The 21,363-nt window shown below is 37.1% G+C and overlaps 1 protein-coding gene across 2 annotated transcripts in view; it reads right to left on the bottom strand.

Annotated features, from left to right (window-relative positions):
* The window catches only part of MXI1 (MAX interactor 1, dimerization protein), an 83,628-nt gene that overhangs the window by 30,129 nt on the left and 32,136 nt on the right, over positions 1-21,363 (bottom strand). For both annotated transcript variants that reach the window (XM_044240484.1, XM_044240485.1), the window contains exon 3: positions 8,975-9,004. In XM_044240484.1, the coding sequence (XP_044096419.1) occupies positions 8,975-9,004 (30 nt within the window). The remainder of the gene's footprint in view (positions 1-8,974; positions 9,005-21,363) is intronic.

The raw sequence follows: 21,363 nt of genomic DNA, 5'->3' as shown, positions 1-21,363 counted from the left end.
AGGGAGTATTGCCACTTGAACAACATTAAGTAGTAGTTTTCAGGATACAAATCTTTTGCTTCCTTGGTTAAATTTATTCCTAGGTTAATTTTATTCTTTTGGATGTTACTCTAAATGAAATTGTTCTCATAAATTCATTTTCAGACTGGTATATAGAAACACAATTGTTTTTTGTGTGTCAATCCTGAATCATCCAACTCTTCTAAATTTGGTTATGAGCTCTAATAGGTTTTTTGTATATGTGGATTCCTAAAAATTTTCCATACATCTGACTATAATATCATACGCGGATAAAAATGGATTTATTACTTGCTTTCCGATCTTGATGCTTTTTATTTCTTTCTTTTGCCTAACTGCCGTGGCTAGAACCTCCAGAACAATGTTGAGCAGAAGCTGTAAGAGCAGACATACTTGTTTTATTCCTGATCTTAGGGGAGAGCATTTAGTCTTTCACCACAGTATGATGTTAGTTTTGGGTTTTCAAAAATGCCCTTTACCAGGCTTAGGAAGTTACTATAAGGTATTTTCATACTGAGATTTATTATCTAGTAATAAACCAAGGCCAAGAGTTTTTGACTAAACTTCCCAAAATTACTGAACCCAACCAATCCCAACTGTGGACTTTTGATTCAGCTATAGTCATATATTTCAAACTTACAATAAAAGTTTAGTTTTCCTAACCCCATAACCTGTCTTTAATGCAAGTAAATATCCTTAGGTACTATTAGTTGAGATAAGAGTTTCAGTGAAAGTTCTGCCAAACCAATCCGGTAATTTCTTTTCCTCCTAACAAACGTAAATTTTTTCTAAAATGTACTCACTATTTATAAAAGTGCATGCTCTTTTTAAGAAATGTTATACCAACACCCAAAATATGCAGCTAAAACCAGTTACTGTATGCTCCTCCTTCCAAGGAATCCTAAATAATCAGGTAATATACTAAGAAACCACTGCCTAACCCATGGTTACAAAGATTTAGTATTCTGTTTTGTTCTAGGATAAGGTAGACCAAAGCAATCACTCTGTCAAAATATTCATGTCAAATGGGGATTGGATATGTAGATAGTCTAAGGAAGAAATATCGTATTCTTTATCATGTTCAAACCACTGGGATAAATGTAACTAATACATCAAAAATTCTAATACAAAAAAGTTGAAATTATTTATGATATTTTAGTCTCCGAGTATATATAAATCTTTGCCCTGTAAAAATACTTGGCATTTTCAACTCACAGAATGAGAAAGAAATAAAGACATGGAGTGGAGACAAGTGGAGCATGAACTCCATCAGGTAAACTATTCCTCTTTACAAAATTACATGTCTGTGCCTTAGCGCACTATATAATATCCTAATGAACTGAAAGAATCAATTAGTTTTTGATTCTCTTCTGATACCAAGATAAAATCTGTTATGGTAAAAACCTTTTAAGATGTTCCCAATTATCAAGTTTTTTTCATATAATTTGTGTTTTAAGAATTCATTAAGTTTTTGGGCACCTGGGTGGCTCAGTTGGTTAAGCACCTGCTTCGGCTCAGGTCATGATCCCATGGTCCTGGGATTGGCCTCACATAGGACTCCCTGCTTGGCAGGGAGTCTGCTTCTCCTTCTACCCCTCTCCCTGTCCATGATCTCTCTCTCTCTCACGATCTCTGTTCTCACTCACTCTCTCAAATAAGTAAATAAAATCTTTTAAAAAATTCATTGTTTTCCATATACATCCTATGAAATTATTTTACTATAATAATATGCCTGCTGAACTCTCATGTATTTTTGTTGTTGTCATTTTTCACTTAAGCCATTAGAATTCAACTACATATACTATTGATTATGGATATACTCAATAGCACATATAATCATTTTTTCATTCAATAAATACTAACTGAATGTCTGCTTTGTGTAAAGGGTAAATAAAACAAAGTCCCTGCCTTCCTGAAACATACATTCTATCAAAGAAGTCCAGTAATCGAAACACAAATAATTCAGACACAGATAAATGTTAAGGGGACAGAAAAGGCAACAGGACAGAGAGTGACTGGGGAACAATTATTGTCCTCTAAGGAGATGACCTGACAACTAAACAATGATGAAGAACTAGTAGAGCAAGGGTTTTCCAAGCAGAAGGTAGAAGTGCAAAAGCCTTAGGATGAAAATTAACATGATGTGTTTCAGGAAAAGAAACCATGCAGTGTCAGCTTGATCATAGGAGACAAGGGATAGAGTTGTAGGACTTCATAGGTCATAGATTTTACCTAATTGCAACAGGAATTAGGTAAAGTAATTCCTCCTGTGGAGGAATTATAAGTAGAAAAGACATGATCTGATATGTCCTTTTCTTTTTCTTTTTTTTAAGATTTTATTTATTTATTTGACAGACAGAGATCACAAGCAGACAGAGAGGCAGGCAGAGAGAGGAGGGGGAGCAGGCTCCCTGCTGAGCAGAGATCCCAGTCTGGGGCTTGATCCCAGGATCTGGAATCATGACCTGAGCCAAAGGCAGAGGCTTTAACCCACTGAGCCACCCAGGCACCCCTGATATGTCATTTAAGAGGATCACTCTTGCTGCTATGTGAAGAATGAATTGGAAGGAAAACTGAATGGTAGTAGTTAACTGAAAATAATATTCTTTCTTTATGGTGTTTCTTAGTCCTCTCTCTTCCTAGCTGTTCCCAAGTCCATCACCTGAGTGCTGGTTCCTGTATCCTATGACTACATGAACTACTTCAAAAGCACCCACACTAGTCTCCTAGCTTCTAAACCTAGACTGTACTTTTTTTCTTTATAAATGCTTTGATCATACTATCTCTTTGCTTCAAAAGCCTCAAAAACTCACCGCTCTCAACAAAAGAAAATCCAAATTCCGTAACATTCAATAACATTGTACAATGTAATCCCAAAACACTTTTCTGGCCTCATTTCCCACTGTTAATCTGATAGACTTTACTCTTGCACTAATGTCTGTCCACTCTGTCCTGAAGACAGCTTATGATGTCCCCTTCCATGGCTCTAATCACACTGACCCCTTCCCTTATTTTTTCCATAGATTCAAATTCTATCTCTTCTTCATGATTCAGCATACATTCATTCTCCTTCACAATTCGGAGCAGTGGCTTTTTCTCTATGACCACAGTGTTTTATATCATAAAAGTATGTACAAGTTTCAAAATTCTCCATTTAACTTTTCTTCAAGCAATGCACTTTGGTATTTCATACTCTTTTAAATTTCCTTTTTCAAAATGACTCACTAAAATGATTGCACAGACTACTAGTGGGTTTCAACCTTCAACTTGAAGAACACTTTTTAAAAATTATTTTTATTTTATTTCATTTCATTTTATTTTTTGAGTGTTCCAAGATTCATTGGGAAAATACTTTTAATACACCTTTCTAGACATTTACTGGTAACTAAACTAGATCCTAGTACTAAAAGATGAAATCCATAATTACCAAACTATAATGTCCTTAACCTCAAGGATAGGATAAAGTCAGTATCTCATACATCACTTTATCTACCACAATGCCAAACATGGTATTTATTAATCATTACTGAAGATAAAGACTGATATTACATATAGCTATCATATTTAAGATTAGATGGAACCATGGTTAGGGTTGCTTTTGTGTTCCCATCATCTTGCTTCAAATTGTAGTTATGATGGTCAAAATGGCTAGTTTTCAGTAACACTTTAGCCTATACTGTCACCTTCCTACCTTATAGGATTACATAATAGTCTTGCATAGTGCGGGAATACAGTAAGTATTGCATAAATGTCATTTTCATCTTTCCCTCAGAAATATGAGAGAGTCTCTATATGGAGAACACCATTACCATTCATCGGAACTGCTTCTTTATTATCCCAAATACTCAGGCACTTCTGTTCTGCCAGTATCCTCATTTGGCCCATCTAGCTTTGCCAAAATTGCAATAACGGTGAGCCTTTTGTTTCAAAGGAATGACAGCTATTAGGGTTGAATGGCCTCTCCTGCCGTCAGCACTAAGGTTCTTGACCATTAAAGTCTGCTGAAGCCCTGTTAAAATTGTTGACTCTTTCAAAAACATCACCCGTATTTCAATTAAGAAAATGAAAAAGCAATGAAGTGATCTAAAATCTGTACTGAATGGCTTTTTTTTTCCTCTGGTAAGGATTCAACTGATAAGCCAATGGATAACATGAAATTCTTAAACCTTAAATCTCAAAGATTCATTAATTTCCCCATGAAATGACACATACAGATTCCTGAGGAATGCAGAACATCTAAATGTACTCTGCTTCTCTTTTACTTCCACCTCCAGAGCCAGTTTCAAGCCATTATGGGTCTTGGGGCACAAGGGGAGGATACAAGTAACAAAGTCTTTGAACTATCTAGAGTAGACTCAGTGTAACCATCCAGGCTTCAGGCAGAAATAAAGCCCTAGGACTTATCCAAGAAAATCTGAATTCCTTGATAAGTCCCGAAACTACCCTAAGCTTCCTACTGGCCTATCTGCATACTGGGGTAATTGTAAGCCAAACTACAATCGGCTTGCCAGATTCCAAATCTCTACCATGAGGCTTTCCTCTGAGATGCAGGAGTATGGACCTCAACGTTTGCCGGGTATTCTCTCTTTGAGGCCAGAACCAGGGCTTCAACAATCATAGGGCTTTGGGATAGCCTTAATTTGGAATTCTTCTGTTAATCACTAACAATTTAAAATCATCTACATTAATTCTCATTGCTTTGCTGCAATAAAAAACACTAACTCAGAGCAGCTTTATATGCAAGATATTAAACCAAGTTTAAAAAAAGTAACTCCTGACATAATATATCATATGTAAAGTGGCAAAATCTCAAGATTATAAATTACTTTAGGAATATCTTCTCAGAATGAAGACAAAATCAAATTACCCTTTTGATAGTGAATTACTTTCCTCATGTAAATTCACACTCAAAAGCAAATGAAAGGCAAACCCAGGTTAACTTTTTTCTTTAATATATCAAATAAAAATGTTGTCTTGGTCCGGCGCAGGGGAGGAGAACCATTAAATAGAACAGGTGGGGGCTTAAAAAGGTAATAACAATACAGATGTAAATTTAAAAAGTATTCCTGTGCTGCCTTCTTGCTATTTGACTAAAACACCTCCTTCACTTTAAATCATCCTGTGTTTACCAATATTTGTATTTTTTGCTAGATCACAGCCTCTAACTTTTCAGAAGTAGAGTGCAGGTTATTAAATTGGATTCTTCCTTTGGCACTCACCTTCTGACACATTCCACTAAAGCTGAGATTTATTTATATTGACAACTACCCCTTTTAAAAACAAATGCATCTGGGAAAGATTAATTCTATATTACCTTTCAATTAAGCCTCAAGGAAGAGAGGAAAGGAGAAAGAAGAAAACAGAAGAGGATGAGAGAATCATGTCTTAAGGGAGGTAGGGTAGGAAATCAGCCAGAGAGTCTTAAACCTGGGGCACCTGGGTGGCTTAGTTGGTTAAGCGTCTGCCTTTGGGCTCAGGTCCTGATCTCAGGGTCCTGATCCCAGGGTCCTGGGATCGAGCTCCACATGGGGCTCCCTGATCATCGGGGAGTCTGCTTCTCCCTCTGCTTCTGCACACTCCTTCTGTCTCTGTCTCTCTCAAGTAAATAAATAAATAGAATCTTTAAAAAAAGAAGAGAGAGAGAGAGTCTTTGACCTAAGTAAATAAAATGGGAAAAAATGCCTTCACTGGAGACACTGGCGTTCATATAATATCCAGCAAAAGCTGCATGTTATACCTGTGCCACAGACAGATGCTATATTAAACAACTTTAGGACATATCAAAGTAATAATATGGGTGATAAAGTTATCAAGAAGTCAGAATTGATACATGGAATGCATTAAATAAAATTTACTCAATGACTTAAAAAAGCTCCATTCTAAACAGTTCACTGAAGAGTCTCTTCAGTGTTAAAGGTTTTTGCCAGCTTTCCAATGAGGGTCTCCCAAGGACTACATTAAGGTGGGTGAAATAATTATGAAAGCCACGTTTATCAGTATTTAAAACATGTGGTCCAATATATACTCTATGCTCTAATTTAAAATACAATATAAGGTTTTAATTTTAGAATCCTCAGAGCTGTCACTTCTTAGTGTCTTCGCCATGTTTAAACTAGCCAGCTACTTCCTTTAACACACCAGAAATAAAAGGCAGAGAAGAGATTCTTTAAAATGAAAGGTTGGGGGGCGCCTGGGTGGCTCAGTTGTTAAGCGTCTGCCTTTGGCTCAGGTCACCAAGCCCCGTGTTGGGCTCCCTGCTCAGTGGGGAGTCTGCTTCTCCCACTCCCCTTGTGTTCTCTCTGTAAAATAAATAAAAATCTTTAACATAAATAAATAAAATGTAAGGTTTACCAAACTGCTTTGCCACAAAGCAGTTTTTTACGAGACCACTTAACTTTGCTCCAGTTTTAATACTGCTTCACTCAATATTATGCTTCTATCAACTATAAATGCATCAAATGCTAGGTACTGAGGTTACAAAACTGTACAAAGCAGAATCTCTCGGGATGCCTGGGTGGCTCAGTCAATTAAGCATCTGCCTTAGGCTCAGGTCATGTTCCCAGGATCCTGGGATCCAGTCCCAAATCATCAAGTTCCTTGCTCAGTGGGGAGCCTGCTTTCCCCCTCTGGCAGCTCCCCCTGCTTGTGCTCTCTCTCTCTCTCTCTGACAAATAAAATCTTAAAAGAAAAAATCTCTCCCTTTGAGGCAGTCGTAGTCATTCAGCAGAAAGAGACATATGAACGGATAATTGCAATACTACCTGAGTAAGTTTTACAACAAGAGAGATGAACACAGCATTGTTCAAACACAGTAGTAAAAGCCACTAAGTCAGCCTGGAGGACTATGCAGAGCCTGTTAAGGAGAACTTGACATTTAAATTCATCTGCAGTGAGGTAGTTAGGTTAGTCAATCTTTGTAAAGTCCCTTCTATTTTATTTTTATTTTTTTAATTTTTATTTATTTATTTATTTTTAAAAGATTTTATTTATTTATTTGACAGAGATCACAAGCAGACAGGCAGGCAGAGAGAGAGAGGGAAGTAGGCTCCCCGCCGAGCAGAGAGCCTGATGCAGGACTCGATCCCAGGACCCTGAGACCATGACCCGAGCCGAAGGCAGTGGCTTAACCCACTGAGCCACCCAGGCCCCCAAGTCCCTTCTATTTAAAAAAAAAAAAAAAAAGGTAGGACAAAAAAATTGAAGGTCATGGAAATCTTGTTTGTCAAAAATGGCTGATGCAGATTATTTCAGTTCATTGTTTACTAATCTAATCTCTGTATCAAAAACAAAATATTGTACTCATACAATCCTCATCTTCTCTCCCAAACTTGTCCTCTTCCTGCATTCCCTTTCTTGGTAAACAGTAATACTATCTAAAACCTAGCCTTCCATGGTCAACTAACCACCAGTTTCTACTGATTCTACTCCCCAGAGTCTCTTTATTCTACTTCTATCTCCAATAATTACCATCATCCCTTACATTGGAAGCTTCCAATAGCTTCCAAAAGAGTTTTCTTGCCTCTGAGATTCCTTCTCCCAATCAACCAAGTGTTCACATTATGGCCAAAATAATTTTCCAAAGGAAAATTTTACAAATCTGATCACATAACAACCCATCTTAAAAATCACTGAACTGGGGGCGCCTGGGTGGCTCAGTGGGTTAAGCCTCTGCCTTCCGCTCAGGTCATGATCTCAGGGTCCTGGGATCGAGCCCCACATCGGGCTCTCTGCTCAGCAGGGAACCTACTTCCTCCTCTCTCTCTCTCTGCCTGTCTCTCTGCCTACTTGTGTTCTCTGTCAAATAAATAAATAAAATCTTAAAAAAAAAAAAAATCACTGAACTGCGTCCCATTGTTCTCAGAAGCAGCCCGAACTCTTCAGCATAGTTGTCAATAATCTGGCTTGGCTTACATCCTGCTACAATCTTAAATACAGTACTCATACTGAGTGTCTTGGAGTTTTCTCAATATACAGTACTCACTCACCATCCTCTGTAGAGCCTTCCAAAACTCCCTCAAAAGAAAATCAGATGACTCTCCAAAGGAATCTTTCAGCACCTTCTGCTTCTCCATTACCATACTCACCACACTATACAGTATTTTAATTACCTGTCTGTCTCCCCCAGGAAGCTGGAAGCTCCTCAAGGACAAAAATATCCTACATTTTGTTTACTTGTAGATTTTTTTTTTTAAGATTTTATTTATTTATTTGACACACAGAGATCACAAGTAGGCAGAGAGGCAGGCAGAGAGAGAGGAGGAAGCAGGCTCCCCGCTGAGCAGAGAGCCCGATGCGGGGCTCGATCCCAGGACCCTGAGATCATGACCTGAGCCGAAAGCAGAGGCTCAACCCACTGAGCCACCCAGGCGCCCCTTACTTGTAGATTTTTAATTTAAACATTATCCCATTTTTGTTTAAAAAGAAAAATGTACTTCTATGTCCTCTACATCACACATTCTTGTATTTCTTATCTAAAGCAGTATGCCTGCCTGGCACTGACATAGACTTCATGCTCAATAAAGATTTGTTGAATGGATGATGAGTAAATGAACAAATGAATGAAGAAACTGCAAAGAAAGAGAAATCCAATGACCGACAATTTGTACTATTATTTATTAGCTACACTACAGAAACCTTTATTCTGTCTACCTATAGCATGACCATATTTAAATCATAAGCCTTTCACAGTTAACCTGTTTTCAGAGACATAAAGAAAGGCGGCTACACCATAAACTCAAAATTCAAATGAGCTTAAGATTTACTGATGTCCTCCAGTTTAGACAGTATAAACTTACTATTTAAGTCTTTTTTTAATACATATATACCAGAATCACGATATCCTATACATTTAAAAAATAAAAATATAACTACATACATGCTATTACATTATTTTCACAGGTAAAACATTGAGTTTGCTTTTTAATGTAAATGAAAGCTGCACTCATAACTGACTCACCGATTCTTTTCCAGCTCATTGTGTGTAGACCTAAAAGGAAAACAAAAAAGACCATTTAGCCACTTGCTGCTAAGGCAATGGAAAGGGGGATTAGTTACTGCTATACCACACCCAGCAAATTTCTTTAACAATGCAATATATAGTCAGACTTCTACAATCTCACTCATCAGGAAGAAACAGTCTACATTCAATAGAACTATTTATTCGGATAAGGGGTCTTCAGCTAACAACTAACTCTTCTGACAGTGGTGTTTCACTCTTATTTTAATAACATTAATACAAGCACATGTTCTCTTGCCTACTTCTAATACCCTACATTTTGTTTACTTGCAGATTTTTAATTTAAACATTATCCCATTTTTGTTTAAAAAGAAAAATGTACTTCTATGTCCTCTTCTACCTCTACTTAGTAACTCCTAAACAGAGGGAGAAAAACGTTTTGGCTAGCACAGAAGCTGACAGGTTGGCCTTACTGCTAAGTGATACAAATTCAAGCTTTCCTGCCATTTGTGTAAAACAAAGTTATACAATGAAGAAAATAATATAAATCAAAGAAAATACATTAACAAAATCAAGAAACACACTTTTAAAAGACTGGGAGGATACGCCTCAAAATGCTAATAATGGTTATTTTCTTTTGGGGACTATTTTTCATTTTGCTTATCAGTATTTGTTATAATAATACTCATCATCTACTGAACAAGTATAGTGTCTGCTAAACAGTGTGTTAAGCAGTTAACATACAATATTTCATTTTACCCCCAAACAACTCTTGTTTTCTAAGTAAGAATACTTATATTCTTCCTTACATAAGATCTCTGAGCCTCTGAGAACCTCTGAGAGGTCGAGACAGGCTCTTGTCCCCAGAATAGAAGTAGTAGCTTTGATTTTAGCCCAGGTCTCTCTTCCTCCAAAACCCAAATTCTTTTTTTTTTTTTTTAAGTTTTTATTTATTTACTTGAGAGAAAGAAAAAGCATGAGCAGCGGGAGGGGCAGAGGGACGGAGAGAAAGTGATTAAGTAGATTTCGCACTGAGCAAGAAGCCCAATGTGGGGCTTAATCCCGGGACTCTAGGATCATGACCTGAGCCAAAGGCAGACACTGATCGGAGTGAGCCACCCAAATGCCCCAAAACCCAAATTCTTTTTTTTTAATTTTTAAAATTTTTTATTTTTTTTTAAAGAATTATTTATTTATTTGACAGAGATCACAAGCAGGCAGAGAGGCAGGCAGAGAGAGGGGGAAGCAGGCTCCCTGCTGAGCAGAGAGCACCATGCAGGCCTCGATCCCAGAACTCCTAGATCATGACCTGAGCCGAAGGCAGAGGCTTAACCCACTGAGCCACCCAGGTGCTCCCAAATTCTTTTTTTTTTAATTAACATATAATGTATTATTTGCTTCAGGGGTACAGGTCTGTGAATCATCAATCTCAAAATCCAAATTCTTAACTACATGGTGAAGAGAGGTTAGAACACAGAGGCTAAGGCCAGACTGCTGGGGTCAAATAGTGTGTGGCCTAAAGTGCCTTCATTTCTCTGTGCTCAGTTTCCTCATCTGTAAAATAGGAAAAGTGACAGTATGTGTCCTCACGTGATTGTTATGAGGAATAAACAACTTTATACTGAAGAGCAAAATAACAAAGTCTAAAGTTAGCTATTATTAGAATTATGTTACAAGTTCTCTTAAATGAACATGTACTACTTTTATAATAATTTAGCATTAACAATAATAGTAATTTTATATAAGAGAATTTAAGTTCCTGTCACCAGAACTAAAACTTTAATCATTTAATACATCCTGGTTAATTTCAAACGTTTTCAGAATATCACATTACTAATAACTTTAATCTGATTATTATTCCAGTGGATATTTAAAAATTATATTTCTAAACTTTAACAATAGGAGTGTTTTTGTCAGTCTTATAATTTGTAGAAATTTTACCCACTGTTTTAGTTCAAAAGCCAAAAGCCTTCTTTGAGTTATTGTATCCTGTCCACTTTTTGCTTTCTTAATGGTATCATAAGGTCCAAGTGACACAGGATGAAAAAGACTAATGTTCATTTTCAAGAGATTATCTTAATAAAAGAATTTCTCCCTTAAAAGGTTAAAAAAAAGAAAAGAAAAGAAAAGAAATTTTTAAGATGCTTCAAGAGTTCAGCCAAATGAACAGCAAGGATATGCATAATTCAGATGAAAGAAATCATAAAAACACAGAATTTCCAGTTTAACAGACCCAAGAGCTCAAAACCTAATAAATAAATTACAACCAAATCTCTATCACTACATAATTATTTATAAAAACTTTTTTTTTAAGATTTTATTTATTTATTTGACAGAGAGAGATCACAATAGGCAGAGAGGCAGGCAGAGAGAGGGGGAAGCAGGCTCGCTGCTGAGCAGAGAGCCCGATGCGGGGCTCAATCCCAGGACCCTGGGATCATGACCCGAGCCAAAAGCAGAGGCTTTAACCCACTGAACCACCCAGGCGCCCCTGAAAACTTTTTTTTTAAGATTTTATTTATTTATTTGACACAGAGAGAGAGAGATCAGAAGTGCAGAGGTAGAGGGGGAAGCAGGCTCTCTGCTGAGCAAAGAGCCCAATGTGGGGCTCTATCCCAGGACCCTGAGATCATGACCCGACCGGAAGGCAGAGGCTTAACCCACTGAGCCACCCAGGCACCCCTTATTTATAAAAATGTTTAAGTTCTTTTTTGTCAAAGTAAACCAGTAAATCAGAAGAGGAAAAGGACATATCTTAAACAGGTTTAAAATAAAGAATATTGTTCAAAATTTGAATGGGTATTCAATATGAAATTCCCCAACCCCTCATAGTAAGTTTTGCTTTAATTGCCTTTATCTGAAGAAAACTTAGAACAAGTGAAACAAACAATGGAATACTAAAGTAAGTAATAACGGAAACAATCTATTTAGAGAGAGGTAGACTATTTACCATAAACTTTTTCTAAACAGTTTGGAAATCCCACACATAGCCATAAATACAAAAGAATATATACATCCAAAGACAACCAATTGTTGAATTCCAATATTGTATTAAGCTTATTATCAAAGCTAGCACCAAAAGAACATAATCTGACCCACTGCTGTGAACAAAATTAAAACAGCAGGTTCTACCCACCTATCTCAGCCTTTTATTTATCTCCTTTCTAAAAAAATATAAAATAGCCAAGAATATGAACTTTTCCACCAAACCAATAATTACATGTCATATATAGTTATACCATTTGTAACATTTAACAACATTTTCAAATACGAAGAAACAAAAATGATCATGTATGTAATAATCTTTACCATACTGTCATGATCTTCCAATTAAAAAAAAAATGCAACAGTAGTACTTCTATTTTGATGGCTTTTGTACCTGTAATCTCAAGTCAACAAATACTTTGCTTCTTTAAGACTGTCTTAGGCTACAGGGCATCAAAGATAGTCTCTAGTTGATAAATTTAAGACATGTATAAGAATAATTATAATTCAAGGCAAAATAAATATATGAAGAAAAGTACAAAGTATTGTGGGAGTTTAAAGTAGGCAGAATTCACTTCCAAATGTGGCTTTCAGGGTAAATTTTAGGAAAAGGTAGCATTTGGTATGAATCTTAAATGATGACTATTTGCTACTAGTAGAGGCTAGACTTGGAAGGGAGAGGACGTACCAAGTGGAAAGGAGCGTAAATAAAGCAGCACAGCTGGCCCACTACTATATGGTCAACTAATTTTCAACAAAGCAGGAAAGAAGACCCAATAGTAAAAAGACCTTACAACAAATGGTGCTGGGAAAACTGGACAGCAACACACAAAAGAATGAAACTGGATCATTTTCTCATACCATGCACAATAATAAATACAAAATGTATGAAAGAACTAAATATGAGACAGGAAACCATCAAAATCCTACAAGAGAACACAGGCAGTAACCTCTCTGACATCAGCCATAACAACTTCTTATGTCTCCTGAGGCAAGGGAAACAAAAGCAAAAATAAAATACTAAGACTTCATCAAGATAAAAAGCTCTTTATCTTCATCAAGATAAAAAGTACAGCAAAGGAAACAATCAACAAAACTAAAAGTTAACCTTTGGAATGGGAGAAGATATTTGGAAGTGACATATCTGATAAAGGGTTAGTATCCAAAATACATAAAGAACTTCTAAAACTCAATACCCAGAAAACAATTTAGTTAAAAAAAAAAATGAGCAGAAAACATGAACATTCTTCCAAAGAAGACATACAGATGGCCAGCAGACACATGAAAAGATGCTCAAACACCACTCATCATCAGGGAACTGCAAATCAAAAACTACAATGAGGTATCACTTCAGACCAGTCAGAAAGGCTAAAATTAACAGCACAGGAAACAACAGATCTTGGCAAAGACACAGAGAAAGGGGAGCCTCTTACAGAGCTGGTGTGAATGCAACCAGTGCAGCCACTCTGGAAAACAGTGTGGAGCTTCCTCAGAAAGTTAAAAATAGAACTAACCTATGATCGAGCAATTGCTGGGTATCTACCCAAAGGATACAAAAATTCTGATTCCAAGGGGCACATGAATCCTGATGTTTATAGCAGCATTATCCACAACAGCCAAACTATGGAAAGAGCCCAAATGTTCATCAACTGATGAATGAATAAAGAAGTTGTGGTGTATGTATACAATGGAATGTTACTCACCAATAAAAAAAGACTGAAATAGTTCCATTTGCAATTATGTGAATGGGCCTAGAGAGTATTATACTAAAAGAAACAACTCAGAGAAAAGTAAATACCATATAATTTCACTCTTAGATGTGGAATTTAAGAAACAGAACAGATGAACATGGTGGGGAAAAAGAGAGTGAGGCAAACCATACAACAGTCTCTTAACTACTGAAAACAAACTGAGGGTTGCTGGAGAGGAGGTGATAGGATGATGGGTTAAATCAGTGATGGATATTAAGGTGGGTACTTGTGGGAGCACCTGGGTGGCTCAGTAGGTAAAGCCCCTGCCTTTGGTCAGGTCATGATCTCAGGGTCCTCGGATCGAGCCCCACCATCGGGCTCTCTGCTCAGCAGGGAGCCTGCTTCCCCCTCTCTCTCTGCCTGTCTCTCTGCCTACTTGTGATCTCTCTCTCTGTCAAATAAATAAATAAAATCTTTAAAAAAAAAAAAAAGGAGGGTACTTGTGATAAGCACTTGGTGTTCTCTGTGATGAAGTGATGAATCATTAAATCCTACACCTGAAACGTGTATGCTAACTAACTGAAATTTAAATAAAAACTTGGAAAAAAAAATAAAATAAATAAGCAGGGCTATGAAGTCCAAAGCAAAACCAGAGAACAACAATGTATAGGTCATGAAGATCTGTGGTGTTAGAGGAAAAAAGTCCTGAGTCTTAACTCTATCACTCACATTAGCTGTATGACTTGAAACAAATTACTTAACCTCTCTGATTAACAGTTTCCTCATTTGTAAAACAAATAATAACATGTGGCTTGGCTGGATTACTGTGAGAATGAGAGGAAAATATGTAAAAGCATCTAACACATAATAAACATTCAGTAAATGTTTTAGTCATTGCAACTACACTTAATATTTTTAATAAAACTAAAAATATACTACCTAAAACAATTAAGTATATACTACATGAGGCAATAAATTGATACATTCTCAACAACACTTGAGATTAGCCTGGAAATAAACAATCAACCATAATGATGAAAAAAGAAACTGAAAGAAAAGAGAAGTATTTCAGTCATTTAGTCAGCTGTGAAAACAGTACAAGGTTAGGGTCTAAGAGAGAGAGAGAGATGACTAATTACATGTACATAAAGAAAATGGTGGGGGCGCCTGGGTGGCACAGTGGGTTAAGCCTCTGCCTTCGGCTCAGGTCATGATGTCAGGATCCTGGGATCGAGTCCCGCATCGTGCTCTCTGCTCAGCAGGGAGCCTGCTTCCTCCTCTCTCTCTCTGCCTGCCTCTCTGCCTACTTGTAATCTCTCTCTGTCAAATAAATAAATAAAATCTTTAAAAAAAAAAAAAAGAAAATGATGATCCAAATAGTGCTGACAACAAAGGAGTATCACATACTAGTACACTCAGAAACAAACTTTTTGCTTCTCTGAGCCTATTATGTCCAACCAAATCCTTCCAATAACATACCATTGCGATATTCAATTATGGTAAGTTCTCTGTAAGGTTGAGATGTTCTAATAATCCATTGGGTTAGCCCACTTTTCTTCTCCAAATAAAATGTACCTCTGAAAGCAAACACTAATGAACTGTAGCCTTTCAGACACCCTTACTCTGAATTCTTAACAACTTCCAGGGACGGAAAAAAGACATTTCTATCATTTTATCAGTGAATCGCAGGTAATCTTTTTCACAAATAATATCCCTTTAAGAGAGACACGTTAATGAATTCACTATTTGGGAGTCATTATCTCAACCAGATCTGTGACTTTTCACGGACTACAACACAGCTCTAATACATAAACTTTTAATTCTGTAGGGTGTAGTTTGGTGGCAGTCAATGCAATGAAGCAAAGAACTGACACGGAACAAAACAGTACAGTTTGGCTCAAGAGTAGTGCCACTGTGGAAGAAAACTAAAAGCCCCCATTCCCAGAACTAATATTCTCTTCCAGCAAAAGAAAAGACCTCTCTATCTTTGTTGAGTTAATGAGCAAGCCCCAAATTTGTTAACATTTTTGTTTCACTTGCGTTGTGAAATGAACATTGCCCTCCACATGATGAAAATAACACATTCTCTGAAGCTAAACACGTTATCTTCTAATTGTATCCTCAAGTTTATATCTCCTCGACATATACTCAAAAGGCAAGAAAAACAGAAAACCTCAGCCACATCAGAGGTGGGGTCTCTGAAGTATATACCTGAAGGGGGCTGATGAGAATACAGATTTTTTGCTGCCGGTTGTATAATACAGTGTTCAATAAAGTTTGAAAAACACTGTAATAGAAGATCATGCTAATTGCCAATAAAGTAATTCTTTTTTAAGTTAAATTTTACTGAAGTATAATTAACATACAGTGTTAAATTAGTTTCAATACAACGTAATGATTCAACAATTCTACACATTGCTCAGCGCTCACCCGGTAAGTGTAGTGACTGAACAATATTATTACAATTTTACTGACTACATCCTCTATGTCATACTCTTCATCTTCAAGATGTATTTTTTAAAGATTTTATTTATGTGTTTGAGAGAGAGAGAGAGAGAAAGCGCACATGCATGCACACATTCAGGGGTAGGCGCAGAGGGAGGAGCAGACAGGAGGCTTGATCCCAGGACCCCGAGATCATGACCAGAGCCAAGCGCAGACACTTAACCAACTGAGCCACCCAGGTGCTCCTCACCTTCATGACTTATTAAAGTAATTATTTCAAAAAGATAACTTTGTATATTTATTTCTATCAAAGGTACACATTTCTAAAAACCATTAAAAACAGTAAACCTTGAACATTGCAGGCTTTTAGGAAACCTGCCTTATAAGGAATGTATTGCTTTTTCCTTAAGAATGACAAAAACATAACCACCCCAATAACTAAAGCCACAAAAAAGCAAGTGTCTAAAAAAGATACATAAGAATAACTACAATCAATAAAATTTTTCTCAAAACTTACATAACAAAACTGAATATATACCATCCTTATGACTCAGCATCTCCACTCGTTGGCAAATACCAAACTAATATATTTTCATCGATGGACATACAAAAGAATACTCATTCTTTTCATACTAGCCAAAAGCTGGCAACAAACATCCATCAATAATGGAGTAAATAAACAAACTGTGAAGTACTCATACAATGTGAAACCATAGAGCACTGAAAATGGACTATTGTGCAAAAACATGAGTGAATCTTCCTAACTTTAACATAATGTTGAATGAAAAAAGGCAGATACACAGAAATATATACAGCATAATTCCATTCATACAAAGTGCAAAACTGGCGGGACACCTGGGTGGCTCAGTTGGTTGGACGACTGCCTTCGGCTCAGGGCGTGATCCTGGAGTCCCGGGATCGAGTCCCACATCGGGCTCCCAGCTCCATGGGAAGTCTGCTTCGCTCTCTGACCTTCTCCTCGCTCATGCTCTCTCTCACTGTCTCTCTCTCTCAAATAAATAAATTAAAAATCTTAAAAAAAAAAAAAAGTGCAAAACTGGCAAAATTAAGGTATCAAAAGCTAGAAAAGTTGGTTACTTCAGGGAAGGGATGACAGTGACTAGAAAGAGTCAAAGGGAAGAGTTTCTTTTATTTTTATTTTTTTGAAGATTTTATTTATTTATTTGACAGAGAGAAAGAACAAAACAAGCAGAGGGAAGGGTAGGAAGAGGGAGAGACAGAAGCAGGCTCCCCATGGAGCAGGGAGCCGGATGGAGGACTGGACCCCAGGACCCTGGGACCATGACCCAAGAAGGCAGTTGCTTAACTAACTGAGCCACCTGGACACCAACCACCAGGGAAGAGTTTCTTTTTTTTTTGTTTTTTGTTTTTTTTGTTTTGTTTTAAAGATTTTATTTATCCATTTGACAGAGAGAGATCACAAGTAGGCAGAGAGGCAGGCAGAGAGAGAGAGGCGGAAGCAGGCTCCCTGCCGAGCAGAGAGCCCGATGCGGGACTCGATCCCAGGACTCTGGGATCATGACCTGAGCCGAAGGCAGCGGCCCAACCCACTGAGCCACCCAGGCGCCCCCAGGGAAGAGTTTCTAAGAAGAGTCTGTTATATTTTATTTCTTTACCTTCGTGAATATTCATCAAGCTGTACATTTAGAATTTGTATATTTTTCTGCATGTACATTTTCAATAAACAGGAAAAAACTTTTAATTGCTTATGAACTGAATTCAGTAAAAAAAAAAAATCCTTTTTTAAAGACTTTATTTATTTATTTCACAGAGAGAAAGAGCGTGCGTGCACGCACAAGCAGAGGGATTGGGAGAGGGAGAAGCAGGCTCCCCACTAAGCAGAGAGCCCTATGTGGCTGGATCTCAGGACCCTGGGATCATGACCCGAGCCAAAGGCAGACAGACGTTTAACCAACTGAGCCACCCAGGTGCCCCAACAATTCTTATTTCAAATATAGCAAACAACTAATTTAAGCCTCTGATAAATCTTTTGGCTCGCTACATAAGCGTGCCTAAGTCATTCACTTTGTAAAGCCTAATTTTCAATAAGTTTATAACTATTAAAATTACACAGAGTAAGTTCTCTAAGAACTAAGAACTAAGTATGTTCTCTCTAAGCACAATGGAATTAAATTAGAAATCAAAAATAGGGGACGCCTGGGTGGCGCAGTTGGTTAAACGACTGCCTCCGGCTCAGGGCGTGATCCTGGAGTCCCAGGATCAAGTCCCACATCAGGCTCCCAGCTCCATGAGTCTGCTTCTCCCTCTGACCTTCTCCTCGCTCATGCTCTCTCTCACTGTCTCTCTCTCTCAAATAAATAAAATAAAATCTTAAAAAAAAAAAAAAAAGAAATCAAAAATAGTTAAGATAACTAGAAAAACAGTAATATTTGGAAGGTAAGCCACAAATCAAAAAACAAAATGCAGAGAAATTAGAAAATATTCTGAGTGAAAATAAAAACACAACATACCAAATTTGTTGGATGTAGCTAAAGCAACACTCATACAATAATGTTTAACTTTAAATTCTCCTATTAGAAAAAGAAAAGGTTAAAAATCAGTGGTCTAAGTTTCACCTTAAGAAGCTACAAAAAGGGGCGCCTGGGTAGCTCAGTGGGTTAAGCCTCTGCCTTTGGCTCAGGTCATGATCTAGAGGTCCTGGGATCAAGCCTCACATCAGGTTCCCTGCTCAGTAGAGAGCCTGCTTCTCCTTCTCCCTCTGCTGCTCCCCCTGCTTGTGCTCTCTCACTCTGTGTCAAATAAATAAATAAAATCTTGTTAAAAAAAGAGAAGAAGCTTCAAAAAGAAGAGCAAATTAAATAAGTCACAGGTTAAAGAACAGATCACAAAGAAATCAGAACATGTCTTCAGAAGGATGATAAAGAAAATGCAAGATATCAAAATTTGTTTGATGCAGCTAAAGCAGTATTTTAAGAGAAATGTTTAGCTTTAAATCCTTATGCTGGGGGTGGAGTCTAAAATCAATGATCTGAGATTCCACTTTTAGAAGTTAGAAAAAGAAGCAAACTAAACTGAAAGAAGTTGAGCAATGGTTCTCAGCTATGGGCTATTTTGCTCACCAGCAGGTATCTGACAATGTAGACATTTTCTATTATTACAATGAGGGGATCACTGGCATTTTGTGAGGAGAGGTCAAGGATGCTGCTAAAGGCCCTATGATGATCAAAACAGTTATCTGCCCCAAATTGTCCATAGTGCTGAGGCTGAGAAAATCTGAAGTAGAGGAAAGAAATAATAAAGCCAAGAAGAGGAATAAATAAAATAAGAAACAGGAAGCAACAGAGAATATCAGTAACACCGAAAGTTGACTTTAAAAAAGTCAGTAAAATTGACAAACTTCTAAGACAAAAAAGACAAAAATTGACAAACTTCTAAGAAAAAGAAGAAAAATTACTAATACAAAGAAGTAATAACAGGATGAAAAAGTGCACATCATTATAGATCCTATACACATTACAAGGATGATAAGAGAATATTATAAACTTTATGCCAATAAATTCAAACAACTTAGATGAAATGGACAAATTTCTTTTTTAAAAAGATTTTATTTATTTGACAGAGAGAAAGAGATCACAAGTAGGCAGAGAGGTGGGAGGGGGCAGGCTCCCTGCTAACCAGAGAGCCTGATTCGGGGCTCGATCCCAGGACCCTGGGATTATGACCTGAGCCGAAGGCAGAGGCTTAACCCACTGAGCCACCCAGGTGCCCCATGACTGCAATGATTTTTAAATAAAAACTCTGGAATGTGAGGCTCAGGTGACCTTCCTGGTTAATAAATACATGAACATGCCAAGAAGGTAATGCATCTTGATTCCACACGAAAATGACATAGAAGCTCCATGTTCACAACTCTCCCAGACTTTGCCCCATTATTTCTCTTCATTTGGCTGGTCCTGATTTCTATTATTTATAATACAATTTGTAATCATAAGTATAGTGCCTTCCTGAGTTCTCTGAGGAGTTCTAGTGAATTATCAAACCTGAGGGGATTAAGAACCCCTAAATCTGTAGCCAGTTAGTCAGAAATTAGCCAGTTAGTACAGCTGGCATTTATGGTGAGGACAGTCATGTTGAGAACTGCACCCTTGGGGCGCCTGGGTGGCTCAGTGGGTTAAAGCCTCTGCCTTCAGCTCAGGTCATGATCCCAGGGTCCTGGGATCCAGCCCCAAGTTGGGCTCTCTGCTCAGCAGGGAGCCGGCTTCCTCCCCTCTCTCTCTCTCTGCCTGCCTGTGATCTCTGTCTGTCAAATAAATAAAATTAAAAAAAAAAAAAAAAACACCGCACCCTTAAACTTGTGGACACAGTGCTAACTATGGGTGGTTGGTGTCAGTATCACAAAATATACCATGACCACAAAGAGTTTATTCTAGGAATGCAAGACTAATTTAAGATTCAATAAAAATACCAGTCAATGTAACTGACCGCATTAACAGAATAATCTGAAAAATACAGTATAATCTCAATAAATGCAGAAGCACATTTAACAAAATTCAGCATCTATTCATGATTTAAAAAAAAAAAACTCAGTAAATTAGGAAAGAAAGGAATTTCCTGAACCTGCGAAAAGGCATCTACAAAAAATACAACTGTCATACTCAATGGTGAAAGAGAATCCAAGTTTTCTCAAGATTAAGAACAAGGAATAATTCACTCTCACCATTGCTCTTCAGCACCATATTAGAGGCCTCACCAATGAAATAAGGCAGAAAAAAGAAACATCATATACAATGGAAATGAAGAAGTAAAAATATCTGTACTGCAAACAACATCACTTATTATCTATTTAGAAAATCCTAAGGAATATACAAATTATTAGAACTAATTTAAGAAATTCAACGTCCATTTATAATAGCATCAAAGATTAATAAATACCTAAGGATAAATTTAACAAATTATATATATTACTCATATGCTGAAAAAATACAAAACATTGCTGAACTATGAAAACATCCAAATAATTGAGTAAATGAAGAGATATACCATGGTCATGAATCAGATTCAAGATTGTTCAGATGTGTGAAGTCTCTCTAAATTAATCTACAGATTCAATACAATCCCAATCAAGATTCTAATAAGCTTTATTGTAGAAACTGACAAGGAGATTCTATAACATATGTTAAAGTGCAAAAGACCTAGAATAGGCAAAAGAAGTTCTGAAAAAGAAGAACCACACTGGAAGATCTATTGATTTCATGACTTATTAAAAAAAAAAGGGGGGAGGGGTGC

This window comes from Neovison vison, chromosome 2 (genome assembly GCF_020171115.1).
Source record: "Neovison vison isolate M4711 chromosome 2, ASM_NN_V1, whole genome shotgun sequence".
NCBI classification, from domain to species: Eukaryota; Metazoa; Chordata; class Mammalia; order Carnivora; family Mustelidae; genus Neogale; species Neogale vison.
Note: the sequence above shows the minus strand (reverse complement) of the source record. Positions and strands in the feature narration are given on the sequence as shown.